Source organism: Anomaloglossus baeobatrachus, chromosome 2 (assembly GCF_048569485.1).
Source record: "Anomaloglossus baeobatrachus isolate aAnoBae1 chromosome 2, aAnoBae1.hap1, whole genome shotgun sequence".
Lineage (NCBI taxonomy): Eukaryota > Metazoa > Chordata > Amphibia > Anura > Aromobatidae > Anomaloglossus > Anomaloglossus baeobatrachus.
Window position 1 is genome coordinate 636,147,063 of NC_134354.1, and position 18,204 is coordinate 636,165,266.

The 18,204-nt window shown below is 43.2% G+C and overlaps 1 protein-coding gene across 1 annotated transcript in view; it reads left to right on the plus strand.

The window, feature by feature from the left end:
* Positions 1-18,204, plus strand: part of PRPF40B (pre-mRNA processing factor 40B) — a 184,430-nt gene that overhangs the window by 26,179 nt on the left and 140,047 nt on the right. Inside the window, 4 exon segments of the mRNA XM_075336908.1 lie at positions 742-772; positions 975-994; positions 2,288-2,341; positions 14,720-14,830. Coding sequence (XP_075193023.1) covers positions 742-772; positions 975-994; positions 2,288-2,341; positions 14,720-14,830 — 216 coding nt within the window.

The window sequence follows — 18,204 nt, forward strand, 5'->3', positions numbered from 1 at the left end:
GAGGCCTGCATCGCGCTCCTGTGCATGCGAACTTTGATTCCCTACTGAGGGTAGAGCAAAGTACTGTAATGCACAGGCAGGAGAAAAGGTCACAGACCGCCTGCACATGCGCAAAGTTTGCATGCACAGGAGCGCAGTGGAGGCCTCTCTGTGAATGACGCAGGATGCGTCATGCACACAGGGCTGGGCAGAAGAATGACAATCACAAGAAGAGAGGAGGCGCTGGATCAGGGGCAGCAACACCCATCGGATCGGACCGCCCCCTAGTTGAAGAGGAAGGGGTTAATCCTGTACTGCCGAGGAATGACGACAGAAGAGATATTCCTGGATTATGATTTATAATTCAACGCGTTTCGGAGTGCTTAGCCACCAGCTGGACAATCACGTTGGCTTAATCAACACGTTTCGGAGTGCTTAGAAACCTTCATCAGGACAATCACATTGGCTTACTCAACATGTTTCGGAGTGCTCTGACTCCTTTATGAGGAGAATCACAATAGCCAGCGTGATTGTCCTGATGGAGTCTGAGCACTCTGAAACGTGTTGACTAATCAATTACAATCCAGCAATATCTTATCTGTCTTCATTCCATCTGCAGCGCAGGATTAACCCCTTCCTCTCCAACCTCATATGCTTTGTTAGCGCAGTGGTATTCTCTTCTATGTAAAGCAGGTTTGGCTTCATTTACTACCAAGTTCCTGATTAGTTCCTGCATGGTTAGTAATACTTTTTTCTTAGCAGGTGACCGCTCCGGGGACAGAGACTTTGAGCTGTGAGTACTGTTGGGGGGCTATTAGAGAAACAGGGTTACAAGTAGTTTTGATCACCATCTATATTTCACCACTTATTTCAAATGACACCATATAATAAAGGAGACAGCTTTATTCTCTGTTTACCTAGGTAGCATCATTGCAAGACATCAAATGCTAATTTTCTTCTTTTATTTCTTCTTTTGTATTTTGGTTGTATTTCAGCACCCCTGCCACCTACAGCAGTAAGTAGCTATCCCTATATTTTTGAACATTCTTTAGAATTTACATCTGAATTTAGAATTTATAACCAATAAAATTAATCGTTATCATTTGCTTGCTCACAGGGAGTATTATTTTGAAGTGGATCTTTCATTTTTCCTATGCTGCCATTCAAAGAATTTTTCATCAGATTTCACAATACAAATTGCATACATTATTAAATAGATATGATGAGGCTGGTGTATTTACTTTGATAATTTACTCTATGATAAAATGGCTGTATAATCCAGCAAGACAGTGGAAGAACTCATGAGTCCAAGTGTTTTCATGGGTTAAGTTCAATCTCTGCCCACCCAACCCAACTACCGTCAGATTGTACTGAGCAGTGGAAAATGTCCACAGCCACGAGATCCTACATACACTAAAAGTGGCTTGCACTTATCAAAGAAAGTACATCAGCCTCATCTTCTCTAAGAGATTTATTTAAAGGGAACCTGTCACCAGATTTTGACCTTCTAAACTAAAACTAGCACCTTAAGCAGCACCTGTGCTGCATTCTCTAAAGGTGCATGTTACCCCCTGATTTCCCCCTGTAGACCCCAAAAATATGTTTATAAAATCTCCCACCCTTTATGTAAATGGATGACGTAACTTGCTTCATCCACATTGCAGGGGAAAGTTTTGCGCCTGTGCAGAGAAGTCGCCTGTTCGCACAGGCGCACCTATGTTTTCGGCTCTGCCCTCAATAGGGCAGAGCCAAGTGCGCCTGCGCGAGCAGGGAATATGGAGATTTTGCCCGCCTAAGTGGATGGTGTCCAAGGCGTCATCCACATCAATCAGCACAGGGGGAGGGTGAAAGGAGAGGCAGGAGGCGCAGATTAGGACGCCCATCAGACCAGACCAGACAATTTACATCCAGGGCAAGAGATTTTAGAAATGTATTTGTGGGGTCTACAGGGGTGGTCAGGGGGTAACGTGTACCTTTATAGAATGCAGCACAGCCGCTGCTTAAGGTGCCAGTTTTAGTTTAGAAGGCCAAAATCTGATGACAGGTTCCTTTAATATTGTACTAGCATTGGGAAATATGTTGACCAATCGATCACTTTATATGTTGACTTTGTGATTTTGTTTCTGTCCTTCTTGAGTAGATTCTAAACCTCATGTTATTATTATGTTTATTTGGAATCAATTTTCAGAATAAAGTTTTGTATAACTAGTCACATGGAGTGTAAAAAATGCAAATTGTTCATATATGTTCTGAAAGGAAGACACTATGTGCTGTTTATAGCCATGCTTTTTTCATTATTTTTTTACAGACACAGAAAACAGCCGTGGAAGAAAGCTCAACCTCTCAGGACATTCCAATAAAGGTTCTTCACATTCTTCTTTATTAGCCACCACAGATAAGATCCAATGCATACTGCAGTAATAGCTACATGGCGTTCCAATGCAATCCCTTCCTTCCAGTTTTTATGCTTTGAGACTTTTTTGCAACTATTAAGTTTTTTTTTTTATTTGTTGTAAATAATAGAATGATATACATTTTCATGGTCAATAAGGATTTATTTTGACATTATTTTAAACATCTTGATACTTTGGGAAATGTAGGTTTAATATGATAAATCATTCTAACCCACGTAAAATAAAATAAAAAAAACAAGGACATTATATAAGGCCTTCTTAAGACCTTGCATTGATGTACGTGTTGTACCCGTATTTTTCGAGAATACTGTATAGAAGAGCCCAGGCCACGCTGTATAACGTTAAAAACACTTTTATAATACTCACCTAAGATGCAGTCCGGTCCAATGGGTGTCGCTGCTCTCCTGTCCAGAGCCTCCTCTCTCTGGTCCGGAGCCTCTTCTCTTTCGCGATTTCAATCCTTCTTCTTCCCAGCCCAGTGTGGATGACGCGTCTACGTCATTTACACAGGCCGACATTGCGGTCCTGTGCAGGCACACTGTGATGTGCCCTGCTGAGGGCAGATCAAAGTGCGCCTGCACAGGACCTCAATGCCGGCTAGTTTGCATGATGTAGGACGCGTCATGCACATGGGCCCCAGAAGAAGGAGGAGAGCGATTGATGCAGAGAGGAGGCGCCAGACCAGAGAGCAGCGACACCCATCGGTAAGTATTATAAAAGGTTTTTTTACGATCTACACAGCAACCTGGGTTCTTCTATACAGTATTCTGGAATGCTGTATGCAAGAACTCAGTGATGGTGGCCGCAGCTTATAGTGTCCAAATCTGGTGACAGGTTCCCTTTAACCACGCATGTTTAAATAAGGCCTAAGAAGTATAAACATTAAGGCATTGTCGAGCCTTATTTAGGCTTCCTTTACACTTTTTTTGTGACTTTTTTGGCTTGTAAAACCACCATGAATGTTATGCTTCTTTAAATTTATTTTCACAGGTATTTTGTTTTCTTATAGAGAAGATCAGGGGGAAACACTTGATATAATTTTCAATACTAGAGTTAACTGAATTATGAAAATAAATGCCAGTGACTCAAAAAGTTAGCATCAAAAGTAAAATACCCACAAATTTACCTTATTTTGTCGTCTGATACACTTGTTTGAGTCGTGCTTGAAAGAACACTTGAGAATTTTCCATATTTCTATTTCTGCATAAATTTAAACTAAAAACACATTATATTTTTATACAAGTCCTAAAAGTGGATAACGAGATGTACATCAAACAAATGTGTAAAAAATAGTATATTAGACTTTGTCACTTTCTTATTACAAAAAAAATCCAATGTCGCAAGTATTTGAGTGGCAAAAGTATGTGAACTAGGATTAGCAGGTAATTTGAAGGTGAAGTTTCAATCAATATGATGACAATCAATCAGGTAAGCGTAAATGACCAAATTTATTTAAAGAACAGGAATCTATCAAAGTGTGATCTTCAGACATTATTTATGGAAGAGTATCGTGGTATAAACAAACTAGATTCCTGAGAACCCCAGAAAAATAGTTGTTGATGTTCGTTAGCCTCAAAAAGATTACAAACCATCTCTAAAGAGCTTGGACTCCACCAATCTACAATCAGAAAGATTGCATACAAATGGAGGAAATTCAGGCCCATTATTACTCTCCGCAGCAGTGGATGACCAACAAAGATAACTACAAGAGCAAAGCATAAAATAATCCGCATAGTCATATAGGACCCAAGGTAAGTTCTAAGTAACTTAAGGCTATGTGCGCACGTTGCGTACAAGCCCTGCAGAAATTTCTGCAGCGATCTGAAGAGCACATGTGCGCTTTAGATCGCTGCAGAAATGTCCGTAGTGAGCGCCGATTCCATGCGCTCTGCCTGCAGCTCCTGCCATAGACAGAGCAGGAGCTGCCGGCAAAGCGCAGGAAAGAAGTGACATGTCACTTCTTTTTGCGCAGCGCTTCGGCAGTAGCCGAAGCGCTGCGCTCTTAGACGCCACATGCGCACGGCCCCTGCACAATCTCCATAGACTGTGCAGGGGCCGCAGGACGCATGCAGTTACGCTGCGCTACAAAGCGCAGCGTAACTGCATGTTTTTACGCAACGTGCGCACATAGCCTAAGGCCTATTTCAGATTAGCAAATACAATCCCTGAGAGCAGTTCTGTCGCTTATCCATGTTATGTAAATAAAAGCTTATAACCTGACTTTAAATTCATCCATTGGTTTCATAAATTACTCTTTTGAAAGCTGAAACCCTCCCAAATTTGGTTTAGGTTATGAAAATAAAGTTGCTGCAAAGCTGAAATATTGATCATTTAATGAACACAGAAAGGTCAGATTTTAGCAAGACAAAAGTTTTGTCACCTTGTCATATAATGCACCCAATCCTAGTTTACATCCTCACCTGTGCTCACTAAATGATCGGTTAATTAGTGCGTGTGTTTAAAAAGAAACCCAGCACCCCAGACCTTCAGTTGAACTGCAACTTGACCTCTGACAACATGCCAAAAATTCACCCTGCGACCAAAGCATTGATTATCAAGAGGCTAAAGACTAGATCCACTGCAGAGGTGGCTGGCACCTTTAATGTGTCTCAGCGTCAAATACAAAGAATTAAAAAAAGATTTGAAGACACTAGAGATGTTTTTGACAAGCCCAGGTCCGGCAGAGCCCGCAAGACAACTGCTCAGGAGGAACGTTTGTTGGTTGGAAAATCCAAAGCCAGCCGCTCTTCCACTGCAGCAGAGCTCCAAAAGACCTGGTCACCTCAAGTCCCTGTGTCAACTAGAACAGTTTGTAGGATTCTGTCTCGAAATGGCCTCCATGGTCAAATCAGTGCCCAGAAGCCAGCACTAAACAAAAGGCAATTAAAAAACCATGTATCATTTGCCAAGTCCCACAGCCTGCTAAACAGATGGACGCTGGAAAAGTGGCAGAAGGTGGATTTCTCTGATGAATCTTCAGTTGAATTACACCACAGCCACCGCAAATACTGGAGGAGATCTACTGGAGCCTGTATGGATCCAGAAAACAGTTAAGTTTGGTGGTGGAAAGATCATGGTCTGGGGTTACATTCAGTATGGGGGTGTGCGAAACATTTGCAAGGTGGAAGGCAATATCAATAGCCTAAAATATCAAGAAGTATTAGCTACCTCTTACATTCCCAATCATAAAAAAAGGTCAAACTCTGCAGCAGGATGGTGCTCCATCTCATACATCCATCTCTACAACAAAGTTCCTCCTGGCAAAGAAGATCAAGGTGCTCAAGGACTGGCCAGCCTAGTCACCAGACATGAACATCATTGAGCATGTCTGGGGTAGGATGAAAGAGGAAGCTTGGAAGACAAAACCAAAGAATCTAGATGAACTCTGGGAGACATGTAAGACTGCATTCTTTGCTATTCCTTATGACTTCATCAATAAATTGTATGAATTATTGTTGAACCGCATGGATACAGCCCTTCAAGCTCATGGAAGTCACACAAAATATTAAATATGGCTCTAATAGCACCACAACTTCATTCACCAATGTTATGCAACATATCTTTGTATTAGAAGTTAATTATTTGTTTGAATTGCACTATTACTATTCAATTATTACACATTACTTTCTGTGGGTGACAAAACTTTTGTCTTGCCAAAATCTGACCTTTCTGTGTTCATTAAATAATCAATATTTCAGCTTTGCAGCAACTTTATTTTCATAACCTAAACCAAATTTGGGAGGGTTTCAGCTTTCAAAAGAGAAATTTATGAAACCAATGGATGAATTTAAAGTCAGGTTATAAGCTTTTATTTACATAACATGGATTTTATTTACAGAACTTCTGGCAGGGACTGTATTAATGAGTACAACATCAGGACCAGAGGCGGATTATAATGAAGGCAATCTGGGCTACCGCCTGGGGCCCGAGGCTCCAGGGGGCCCCTGCTCCGAAAAGTAAATTGCCCCATTATAACCCTCATAAAACATTTAAAAGATGCTGGGTCATCCGCCTGACCTTCCGCCCACCCTGCAGCATGTCGGCAGGAGACGTACTAGCAACATACAGGGTGCGGCACGGCTGAGGGATTGTCCTCTCTGTCGAAGAGGAGAATCTTCTGTAATGGTGATGGCAGATGGCGTTGTTGCAGGCGACGCTGGAGTCCAGCAGCCTGAAGAGTGGAGACGGACCGATGACCTGTTCTTTGGAGGTGCCTGCCGACTTGTTCACTAGCAGCAGGAAATGGCGGCACACTATGTGAAAGGGGGTGAGGGATTGTAATTTTCTATAAGGTGGGGACGAGGGTGTCTTCTATCAAAGTGTTCTGGGGCATCTGATCTATGTAGTTTCAATCCTCAATTCCCAATCCATACACTGTGTATATATAGATTGGGATTGAAACTCCATGGGTGAAACAACCCAGCACACTGTGCCCCAATGGCCCTCCCTCCATCTTGGATATTTCCTATGTCTGACTCCACATACTGTGTGTGCACCTCCATCAGGATATTCTGTATGTATGTATGTATGTATGTATACTGTATGTACAGTGCCTACAAGTAGTATTCAACCCCCTGCAGATTTAGCAGGTTTACACATTCGGAATTAACTTGGCATTGTGACATTTGGACTGTAGATCAGCCTGGAAGTGTGAAATGCACTGCAGCAAAAAAGAATGTTATTTCTTTTTTTCTTTTTTTTTTTTTAAATTGTGAAAAGTTTATTCAGAGGGTCATTTATTATTCAACCCCTCAAACCACAAGAATTCTGTTTGGTTCCCCTAAAGTATTAAGATGTATTTCAGGCACAAAGAACAATGAGCTTCACATGTTTGGATTAATTATCTCTTTTTCCAGCCTTTTCTGACTAATTAAGACCCTCCCCAAACTTGTGAACAGCACTCATACTTGGTCAACATGGGAAAGACAAAGGAGCATTCCAAGGCCATCAGAGACAAGATCGTGGAGGGTCACAAGGCTGGCAAGGGGTACAAAACCCGATCCAAGGAGTTGGGCCTACCTGTCTCCACTGTTGGGAGCATCATCCAGAAGTGGAAGGCTTATGGAACTACTGTTAGCCTTCCACGGCCTGGACAGCCTTTGAAAGTTTCCACCCGTGCTGAGGCAAGGCTTGTTCAAAGAGTCAAGGCTAACCCAAGGACAACAAGGAAGGAGCTCGGGGAAGATCTCATGGCAGTGGGGACATTGGTTTCAGTCAATACCATAAGTAACGTACTCCACCGCAATGGTCTCCGTTCCAGACGAGACCGTAAGGTACCTTTACTTTCAAAGCATCATGTCAAAGCTCGTCTACAGTTTGCTCATGATCACTTGGAGGACTCTGAGACAGACTGGTTCAAAGTTCTCTGGTCTGATGAGACCAAGATCGAGATCTTTGGTGCCAACCACACACGTGACGTTTGGAGACTGGATGGCACTGGATACGACCCCAAGAATACCATCCCTACAGTCAAGCATGGTGGTGGCAGCATCATGCTGTGGGGCTGTTTCTCAGCCAAGGGGCCTGGCCATCTGGTCCGCATCCATGGGAAGATGGATAGCACAGCCTACCTGGAGATTTTGGCCAAGAACCTCCGCTCCTCCATCAAGGATCTTAAGATGGGTTGTCATTTCATCTTCCAACAAGACAACGACCCAAAGCACACAGCCAAGAAAACCAAGGCCTGGTTCAAGAGGGAAAAAATCAAGGTGTTGCAGTGGCCTAGTCAGTCTCCTGACCTTAACCCAATTGAAAACTTGTGGAAGGAGCTCAAGATTAAAGTCCACATGAGACACCCAAAGAACCTAGATAACTTGGAGAAGATCTGCATGGAGGAGTGGGCCAAGATAACTCCAGAGACCTGTGCCGGCCTGATCAGGTCTTATAAAAGACGATTATTAGCTGTAATTGCAAACAAGGGTTATTCCACAAAATATTAAACCTAGGGGTTGAATAATAATTGACCCACACTTTTATGTTGAAAATTTATTAAAATTTAACTGAGCAACATAACTTGTTGGTTTGTAAGATTTATGCATCTGTTAATAAATCCTGCTCTTGTTTGAAGTTTGCAGGCTCTAACTTATTTGCATCTTATCAAACCTGCAAAATCTGCAGGGGGTTGAATACTACTTGTAGGCACTGTATGTAGTAGATATAAACACATGATACAAGCAGAATGGAGGGGCACACAGTGTGCATGCCAGGGACATCTGCCCCATGTAGTTTCAGTCCACACCAATCCCATACCCCATATATATTTTCACTACTACAATAAGGCCAAGTGCACACGTTGAGTATCTGGTGAGTTTTTTTACCTCATTATTTGTAAGGCCACATGCACACATTGAGTATTTGGTGAGTTTTTTTTTACATGTGTATTTATTACAAATACAGAGGTAAAAAAAAGTCACCAAATGCTGAAGGGTGTGCACAGGGCCCAGGGCCTCCTGCACATGTTCAATATTAAAGTTTTTATTACCATAGTATTTGTTAAGTTATGTTCACATAGGGCGGTTTTGCAGTGTTTTTTTCATTGGTTTAATGCAAATACATGCTAATAACAAGCTGCAGTTTTTGCTCAGATTTTGCTGCAGAAAAAAACGCCATGTGTGAACATAGCCTAAGGTCATGTGCATATGTTCAGTATTGGTAAGTTTTTTACCTCGGTATTTGTAAGGCCTCGTGCACATGCTGAGAATTTGATGAGTATTTTACTTCAGTATTTGTTAACCTATGTCCACACAGGGTGTTTTTGCCTTAGTTTTTTCATTTTTTTTCTTTGCAATAGTCTACATAGTTTACAAATTAAAGTTGGATTGTTCAATACTAGGCCTTAAGGGGGCTTTACACGCTATGATATCGTTAATGTTTTATCGTTGGGGTCACGTTGTTAGTGACGCACATCCGGCGTCATTAACGATATCGCAGCATGTGACACTTAGCAGCGACCTCAAAAATGTTGAAAATCGTTCACCATGGAGAGGTCGTCCCAAAACCAAAAATCGGTAATGGTTGATTATCGATGTTGTTCCTCGTTCCTGCGGCAGCACACATCGCTGTGTGTGACACCGCAGGAGCAACGAACATCTCCTTACCTGCCGCCGGCCGCAATAGGATAATCTTTTGTCAACGGCTGAGACCAAAATAGACCTTTATGGATTAAATAAGAAGAGTTATGTTCGGAGAAAGAAAAATAATGCATTAAAACCTGTACCAACTGTGAAACGTGGTGGTGGTATCATGGTTTGGGCCTGTTTATAGTGCATCCGGCCTAGGGTGGCTTGCCATTGATAATGAAACAATGAATTCTTAATTATATAGCAAATTTTAAAGGAAAATGTCAGGACATCTGTCTATGAGCTGAATCTCAAGAGAAAATAGGTCATGCAGCAAAACTATGAGCCAGAGTACACAGGTATAAGGCTGGTTTCAGACGTCCGTGTTTAATCAGGTACAAGTCACATGCATGGTTATGGTCATATGTGTGTCATACATGTGTCATACGTGTGACATCTGTTTTTTGCATACGTGTGACAGGTACCGGAGTAAACACATGTCTGTGAAATAAAAAGATATTCTATATTCACCTGTATCCAGCGCTGTTTTCTTCGGCTCTGCTGTCTCCTGCTTCTGTCCGCCGCTCATTATATTCATTGATTATTCACCGCACTCAGGACCTGGAAGCAGGAGCATCGTGGGGACAGCCCTTGGTACAGCACCGCCGAGGACAGCATCGGGGGAACAGGTGAGTATTCACAAAGCAGTGTGTGCAGTGACGTCCAGGAGGTCACCGGAGTTCCCAATGAACTCTGAAGACATCCTGATGACACCCCCGCGACACCAGCGCTACAACGGGTGTCAGGACGATGACTTCACAGGGCGCAGGGTTGCGGTGCGGTGCGGTGCCTGATGGCACTGTGGTACTCACGATTAAATCACACAGAGTCACTGGTAAACCAAGTTCGGTGATGAGCGGTGCCCGCAGCCGGCTGCGTGGATTCCCAGTAAGGTTGGGGGGGTCGCCTTTCTCCTGCACCTTTAATTGTGTATTTGACTCCTATGCTTCAGCACCGGTAGTCCGCTCCCCTACTTTTAGCTGCCGGAGGAGCCCTCTTGCCTGCAGGCGCCGGCCCGTTGGATCTCTGGCCCTTGGCGGTGGCTCTTATCCGGAATCGGTGGGCTTTTGCCGTCAATCAGGACTTTGGGTTGGAATGAACCCCTTAGGTCCAGACCGCAATCAGTGAATTCGACTACACCTAGTAGCTTCTAGGCTAGTTCTGGGTCTGAGTACCCTGCCTTGTGCTCCGGTAGACAAGTTAGCTACCCGGTTCGGGTCCTTCGGGCCACCACCTGGTCACGGTCCCTACGGTTCCGCAGTTCTGTCCTCCTTCACTCCTGCAGGCGGCCACCACCGTCTGCCTGCCTGATTGATTAAGGGTCCTAGGCTCCAACCTAGCCCCTCACAGCTTCTGCTACTCCTCCTAACTCCTCTCTCTTCCTCTCCCTGGGCTAGACTCTCTTGTATTTCCTGCCTCAGGCCAGCAGACTCCTCGGGGGGCGTGTCTGAGGGAGGCAATCAGGTCTTGATTGACGGGTGTTACCTTACTGGGATGGGGGATGTGTGTGGTGAGTGTTATGACCTGGGGGTCCAGGGCGTCACATATACACACACATATATATACACACATAGCAGACACATATGTATACACTGAGCACATATACACATATGTATACACACATAGCAGAGACACATGGATACACCAAGCACATACACACACATAGCGCACATGCATGTATACACTGAACACAAAACAACACACTCACACACACTGCTGGATACTCACTGGTCCCCGGCACTGAAGTCCCAGGCACTGGTCCTGCTTCCAGCTCCTCAGTGCAGTGAATATTCAGTGGGTATAATGAGCAGGGGTCAGAAGTGGGAGGCAGCAGAGCCGAAGACAGCAGCGCTGGATACAGGTGAAAATAGAAAATCTTTTTATTTAAAAGACCCGTGTTTTCTCCGGTACGTGTCACTCTGATGTCACACGGATCACATCAGTGCGGGCCGTGTAACATCAGTGCTGCCAGAGAAAAAACAGACATGTCTCTGTGTGTGCGGTCATGAGGGGTCACACGGTCCATGTGAGAACACGCCCTTGAAAGTACCAGTATAGAATAACGTGGGTACGTGTGGCGTCCGTGTCACACGTACCTGAAACACGGACATCTGAAACCAGCCTAAAAGAATGATTAAAGAAAAATAAAGTTTTGGATTGGCCAAGTTAAAGTCGTGACGCAAATCCTATAGTAATGTGCAAGGACTTGAAGCGAGTAGTAGTGGTAGAAAACCTAGCAAAATAGCAGAGGTGAAGCTGGTTTTTAGGGAATAATGAGCTAAAATTCCTCCAAGACAAAGTCCAGAATTATTAACCGTTATATAAATGTTTAGGTGTAGTTATTGCTGTACAAGGGGGGTCACACCAGATATTGAAAGCAAAGGTTCACATACTTTTTTGCCGCTCACAGACAGACATTTGATATTGGATTGTTTTCCTCAATAAAAAAAAAAATGACAAAATCACAAATATTTCAGTGATGCATCTCATACCAGACTGTATGCTGTTGTTTACCTGCAATTTTTGTTTTAGCATCAGGAGATTATCATTGCTGGACTAGATCAGCTAAAGGTCAGATAGTTCTGCATGCCCCCTGCTGTACTTAGCAGATAACTGGTTATGGAGATTGTAATGGAAGGATCATAGTTTATGGTTGTATTTTTATAACAAAAGCGATAGAGGATGTATTAATTAAAAAAAAAGGGATATATCAATCAAGTTAGATGTGAAACACTGTGGGATGAGGAATTGGTATTAGAATATGATAACTGGTGGCACTCAGTCTAAAGACACTGCATTAGCCCACTGAGCCAGCAGAGAAATTATGCCTGGAAGAACTATATGGCTCACTGAGCTGATGCAGTATCTTTAGACTGAGTGCCATCAGTCATCATGTTCTAATACCAATTCCTCATCCCACAGTGTTTCACATCTAATATGTTTGGCATGTCCCTATTTATTTATTTTATTTTTTAATTAGCACATCCTCTTATCGCATAGTCATAAAAATACAACCATAAAATACAATCCTTCCATCACAATCTCCATAGCCACTGATCTGCTAAGCACACCTAGTCCAGTAATGATAATCTCCTGATGCTAAAGAAAATAATGCAGGTAAACAACAGCACACAGTCTGATAAGAAATGCATTGCTGAAATCTCTGTGTTAATCCCTACAGCATGCTATCTTCAAATTACATAGCAAAAACCTGCTGACAGATTTTCTTCCCCCCATTGACTTGCCCTAAGGCTGCTTTCACACTTCTGTATTTTTCCATCAGTCACAATCCATCGCTTAGAGAAACAATTGAACCCTGCAAAATAATTTGCAGGATTCAGTTTTTTCCCATAGACTTGTATTAACGACGGATTGCGACTGATGGCCCTGCGTTGCATCCGCTATGCAACTGATCAGTCATGGAATGACTGACCGCCGCCCGGAAGCAACCAAGAATGTAACGTTTTTTTTAGCGTAGAAAAGACAGTGCGCAGGATTCCGTCGGCGTCCGTCGTTGGTTATAATAGAAGCCTATGGGCGCCTGAATCCATCCAATCCATCAAATGATTCCGGCGACGGTTCCGTCTTTTAGCAACAGAGCATGCTCAGATGTGTAAATTGCTTTCTGGTTAGAAAATCTCTCTCTCTCTCTGTCTGTCGGTCGGTCTCCCCCTCGTACCCCATCTCTCATACTCACTGATCACCGGCGTGGCGCTGCACGGCTGTCACACTGCTCCGGCGGCTTCTCCTGCTTTTGAAAATGCCGGCCGCTCATTATTCCATCTCGTATTCAGTGCTTCCCCCACCCACCAGCGCCTATGATTGGTTACAGTCAAACTAGCCCCCACGTTGAGTGACAGCTGTCTCACTGCAACCAATCACAACCGCCAGTGCGCGGGTCTATATCTTGCAGTAAAATAAATAAATAATTAAAAAAACAACGTGCAGTCCCCCCCAATTTTGATACCAGCCAAGGTAAAGCCACTCGGCAGAGGGCTGGTATTCTCAGAATGGGGAGCCCCACGTTATGGGTAGCCCCCCAGCCTAAAAATATCAGCCAGCAGCCACCCGGAAATGCCGCATTCATTAGATGTATGAAGGAAAGCTGTGGAAAATAAAGCGCAATAGGGTCTTACCCTTATAGGCACAGGGCAAAGGAGGGGGGAGCAATAATACTCACCAACTGTAGTTGTGAAAGTCACAACCACTATATTCGCATGTAGAAATGGATCAAGGCAGTGGCAACCCAAGTGGCTGATAACAGAGAAAAATGTAGAAACGGGTTTCTATACTGCGCCAATGATCACAAGTCTGGATGTCAGATTAATGTGGCTTTATTGTAGCATAGGTCTACGCGTTTCAGGAGCTCTGCCCCCTTCCTCAGGACCATAGAAAAGATAACATCAAATGTTGTCTTTTCTATGGTCCTGAGGAAGGGGGCAGAGCTCCTGAAACGCGTAGACCTATGCTACAATAAAGCCACATTAATCTTACATCCATACTTGTGATCATTGGCGCGGTATAGAAACCCGTTTCTACATTTTTCTCTGCATTCATTAGATGTGACAGTCCCAGGACTCTACCCAGCTCATCCCGATTGCCCTGATGCAGTGGCAATCGGGGTAATAAGGAGTTAATGGCAGCCCATAGCTGCCACTAAGTCCTAGCTTAGTGATGCCAGGTGTCTATGAGACACCTCCATCACTAAACTGTAGTGAAAGTAAATAAACACAAACACCGAAAAATCCTTTATTTGAAATAACAGACAAAAAAACACCCTCTTTCACCACTTTGTTAATCCCCAAACACCCCTCCAGGTCCGGCGTAATCCACATGAACTCCCATGACGCTTTCAGTTCTGCTACATCGGAAGCTGACAGGAGCGGCCATAGAGCACCGCCGCTCGCTGTGAGCTCCACGAAGCAACTGAAGTGAGCCGCACTGTCAGCGGTGACGTTATTCAGGTTACCCACAAACACAGCTGGATTCTCTTTGCCAGGTACAAACTACTACAACAGATCCATTTTTTTAACGGATCCGTCCCATTAGTTGTACCACAATGTCCAACGCATCCATCACATCAGTCACAAAACGGATTGTGACTGATGGAAAAAGATAGAATTGTGAAAGCAACCTTACTCAGGTAAATATCATCACTAATGTATTCATTGGAAATAAAACTGTGCTTTTTGCTTTTTTTTCCTACAGAAATCTCTATGGACTGAGCACAAAGCTCCAGATGGGCGTACCTACTATTACAACACTGAAACCAAACAATCCACCTGGGAGAAGCCAGATGAGCTAAAATCTAAACCAGAGGTAAGACATTTGGTTCATGGTAAATAGGTAATGGACTCTTTCCTATCATTTCATTTTTTTTCTTTCAAATGATAGGTGCTGTCTAATGTGTATCAATGGGTGATCGGGGCCTGAGACCCCCACTGATCATTCAGTCAGCCACTCTACAGTTTTTTCCTCCACAAGCAGAAGACCTGAGCACATGCACAGAGTTGTGTATGGGCTCAATAGAAAGTCTATGAGATCAGACTCCACTCTGTGTACAGGCTCAGAGACTCTCAATGGGGCCCGTCCACTGCTCTGTGGGTGAACTCAGGCAATCTTTCCTGCATGGAGGATGTTGATTACAATAGTGTGGACATTGTGGTCAGAATAATTTAAAATGTAAACAAAGAAGTCGAGTACAGGACTTGGCTTTCTCCAGTAGTCCCATGGCCTGAATAGAGCGGGTCGCGTGGTAACGGAGAGACCCCCATCAATTAGCAAATTATCACCCATCCTGTGCAATAGAGAACATAGGAGCGCTTGCATGAACGAGTTCTCTTGTTTATGGGAGAAACAGCTGAATGGCTGTCGGCTGAAGTATCATTTGGGCGACAGACATCTAAGGCTATGTGGGCACCTTGCCATTTTTTGTAACTACAAAGGTGCAGCATTTTTGGCCATTAAAAACGCACAAAAATGCACCCGCAGCAAAAACGCATGTGTTTTTGCCACGTTTCAGTGCGTTTTTGGTTGCATTCTGCTGCGTTTTTTATATCTACGCTGCGTTTTTCCAATGCACTGCATGGGTGGAAAACGCAGTAAAACGCAGAAAAGAATTGACATGACCATTTTTTTTCCAGCTCAGAAACGCAGCTAAAAAAAAAAGTTGTGTGCGGACAGTAAAAATGAAAACTCATAGGCTTTGCTGGGGAAGCAAAGTCATGCAGTTTTGATCCCAAAATCGCACAAAAAACGCACCGTGCGCACATAGCCTAATGTGTATGGCTGCTTTTATCTGCTCTGTTTCATGCATCATTTATGTTATAGATATGTGGATCGTATCACCCATCGCTTATGTGCCAGGGTAAACAGACACTATTGATATGTTACAACTAATATATTAGACATAGTGTCTCTAGAAGCACGGTCACTGCTGGAACACAAATCCGACTCCTCTGTGTTTATCACTATACAGTCATATGAAAAAGTTTGGGCAATCCTATTAATGTTAACCTTTTTTCTTTATAACAATTTGAATTTTTGCAACAGCTATTTCAGTTTCATATATCTAATAACTGATGGACTCAGTAATATTTCTGGATTGAAATGAGGTTTATTGTACTAACAGAAAATGTGCAATCCGCATTTAAACAAAATTTGACCGGTGCAAAATTGACCGGTGCACCTCAACATAAAAGTGACATTAATATTTTGTAGATCCTCCTTTTGCAAAAATAACAGCCTCTAGTCGCTTTCTGTAGCTTTTAATGAGTTCCTGGATGAAGGTATATTTGACCATTCCTGTTTACAAAACAATTCCAGTTCAGTTAAGTTTGATGGTCGCCGAGCATGGACAACATGCTTCAAATCATCCCACAGATTTTCAATGATATTCAGGTCTGGGGACTGGGATGGCCATTCCAGAACATTGTAATTGTTCCTTTGCATGAATGCCTGAGTAGAATTGGAGCGGTGTTTTGGATCATTGCCTTGCTGAAATATCCATCCCCTGCGTAACTTCAACTTCGTCACTGATTCTTGCACATTATTGTCAAGAATCTGCTGATGCTGAGTTGAATCCATGCGACCCTCAACTTTAACAAGATTACCGGTGCCGGCATTGGCCACACAGCCCCAAAGCATGATGGAACATCCACCAAATTTTACTGTGGGTAGCAAGTGCTTTTCTTGGAATGCCGTGTTTTTTTGCCTCCATGCATAACGCCTTTTTGTATGACCAAACAACTCAATCATTGTTTCATCAGTCCACAGGACCTTCTTCCAAAATGTAACTGGCTTGTCCAAATGTGCTTTTGCATACCTCAGGCGACTCTGTTTGTGGCGTGCTTGCAGAAACGGCTTCTTTCGCATCACTCTCCCATACAGTTTCTCTTTGTGCAACGTGCGCTGTATTGTTGACCGATGCACATCGACACCATCTGCAGCAAGATGATGCAGCAGGTCTTTGGAGGTGGTCTGTGGATTGTCCTTGACTGTTTCACCATTCTTCTTCTCACCATTCTTCTTCTCTGCCTTTCTAATATTTTTCTTGGCCTGCCACTTCTGGGCTTAACAAGAACTGTACCTGTGTTCTTCCATTTCCTTACTATGTTCCCCACAGTGGAAACTGACAGTTTAAATCTCTGAGACAACTTTTTGTATCCTTCCCCTGAACAGCTATGTTGAATAATCTTTGTTTTTAGATCATTTGAGAGTTGTTTTGAGGAGCCCATGATGCCACTCTTCATAGGAGATTCAAATAGGAGAACAACTTGCAAGTGGCCACCCTAAATACCTTTTCTCATGATTGGATACACCTGCCTATGAAGTTTAAAGCTCAATGAGGTTACAAAACCAATTTAGTGGTTTAGTAAGTCAGTAAGGAGTGTTCAAATCAAGAAATTGATAAGGGTGCCCATACTTTTGCACCGGTAAAATTTTGTTTAAATGCAGATTGCACATTTTCTGTTAGTACAATAAACCTCATTTCAGTCCAGAAATATTACTCAGTCCATCAGTTATTAGATGTATGAAACTGAAATAGCTGTTGCAAAAACCCAAATTGTTATAAAGAAAAAAGGTTAACATTAATAGGGGTGCCCAAACATTTTCATATGACTGTACCTATAAGCCCACTACAAACCCCCCGCACCTATTCTTTTCTCCTTTCACAGAGGCCATCTGTTTTTTTATCCATGGCCAGTCATATTTTCAGCAATGCTTTTAGGGTTGCACATCAATTTTAATTTCACACCATCCCCGCTTTCACCAATAATTATATATTATTTCTTCATCGTTCCTTATGGGAGACCCAGACCATGGGTGTATAGCTTCTGCCTCCGGAGGACACACAAAGTACTACACTCAAACGTGTAGCTCCTCCCTCCTAGCATATACACCCCCTGGTAGCCAGTCCTAGCCAGTTTCAATGCTTTGTGTTCAGGAGGTCACACACACACATGCATTCTCTGATTTTTGATTTTTGATTTTTTGGATTTCAAAGATTTGGAAGAAAAGCGGGTCCAATCTGGACTCCCGGCATGTCTCTTCTCACCCCACTGTGTCGGCGGTGCTGTTAAGGTTGATTTTACAAGGCTGGAGCCTTCACATGCCGCGCTCCTTCACCATCCCCTGGGGCTCTGGCTTGAAGTGGGAGCCAACACGGTTCTCACTGCTTTGCAGGAGACCGG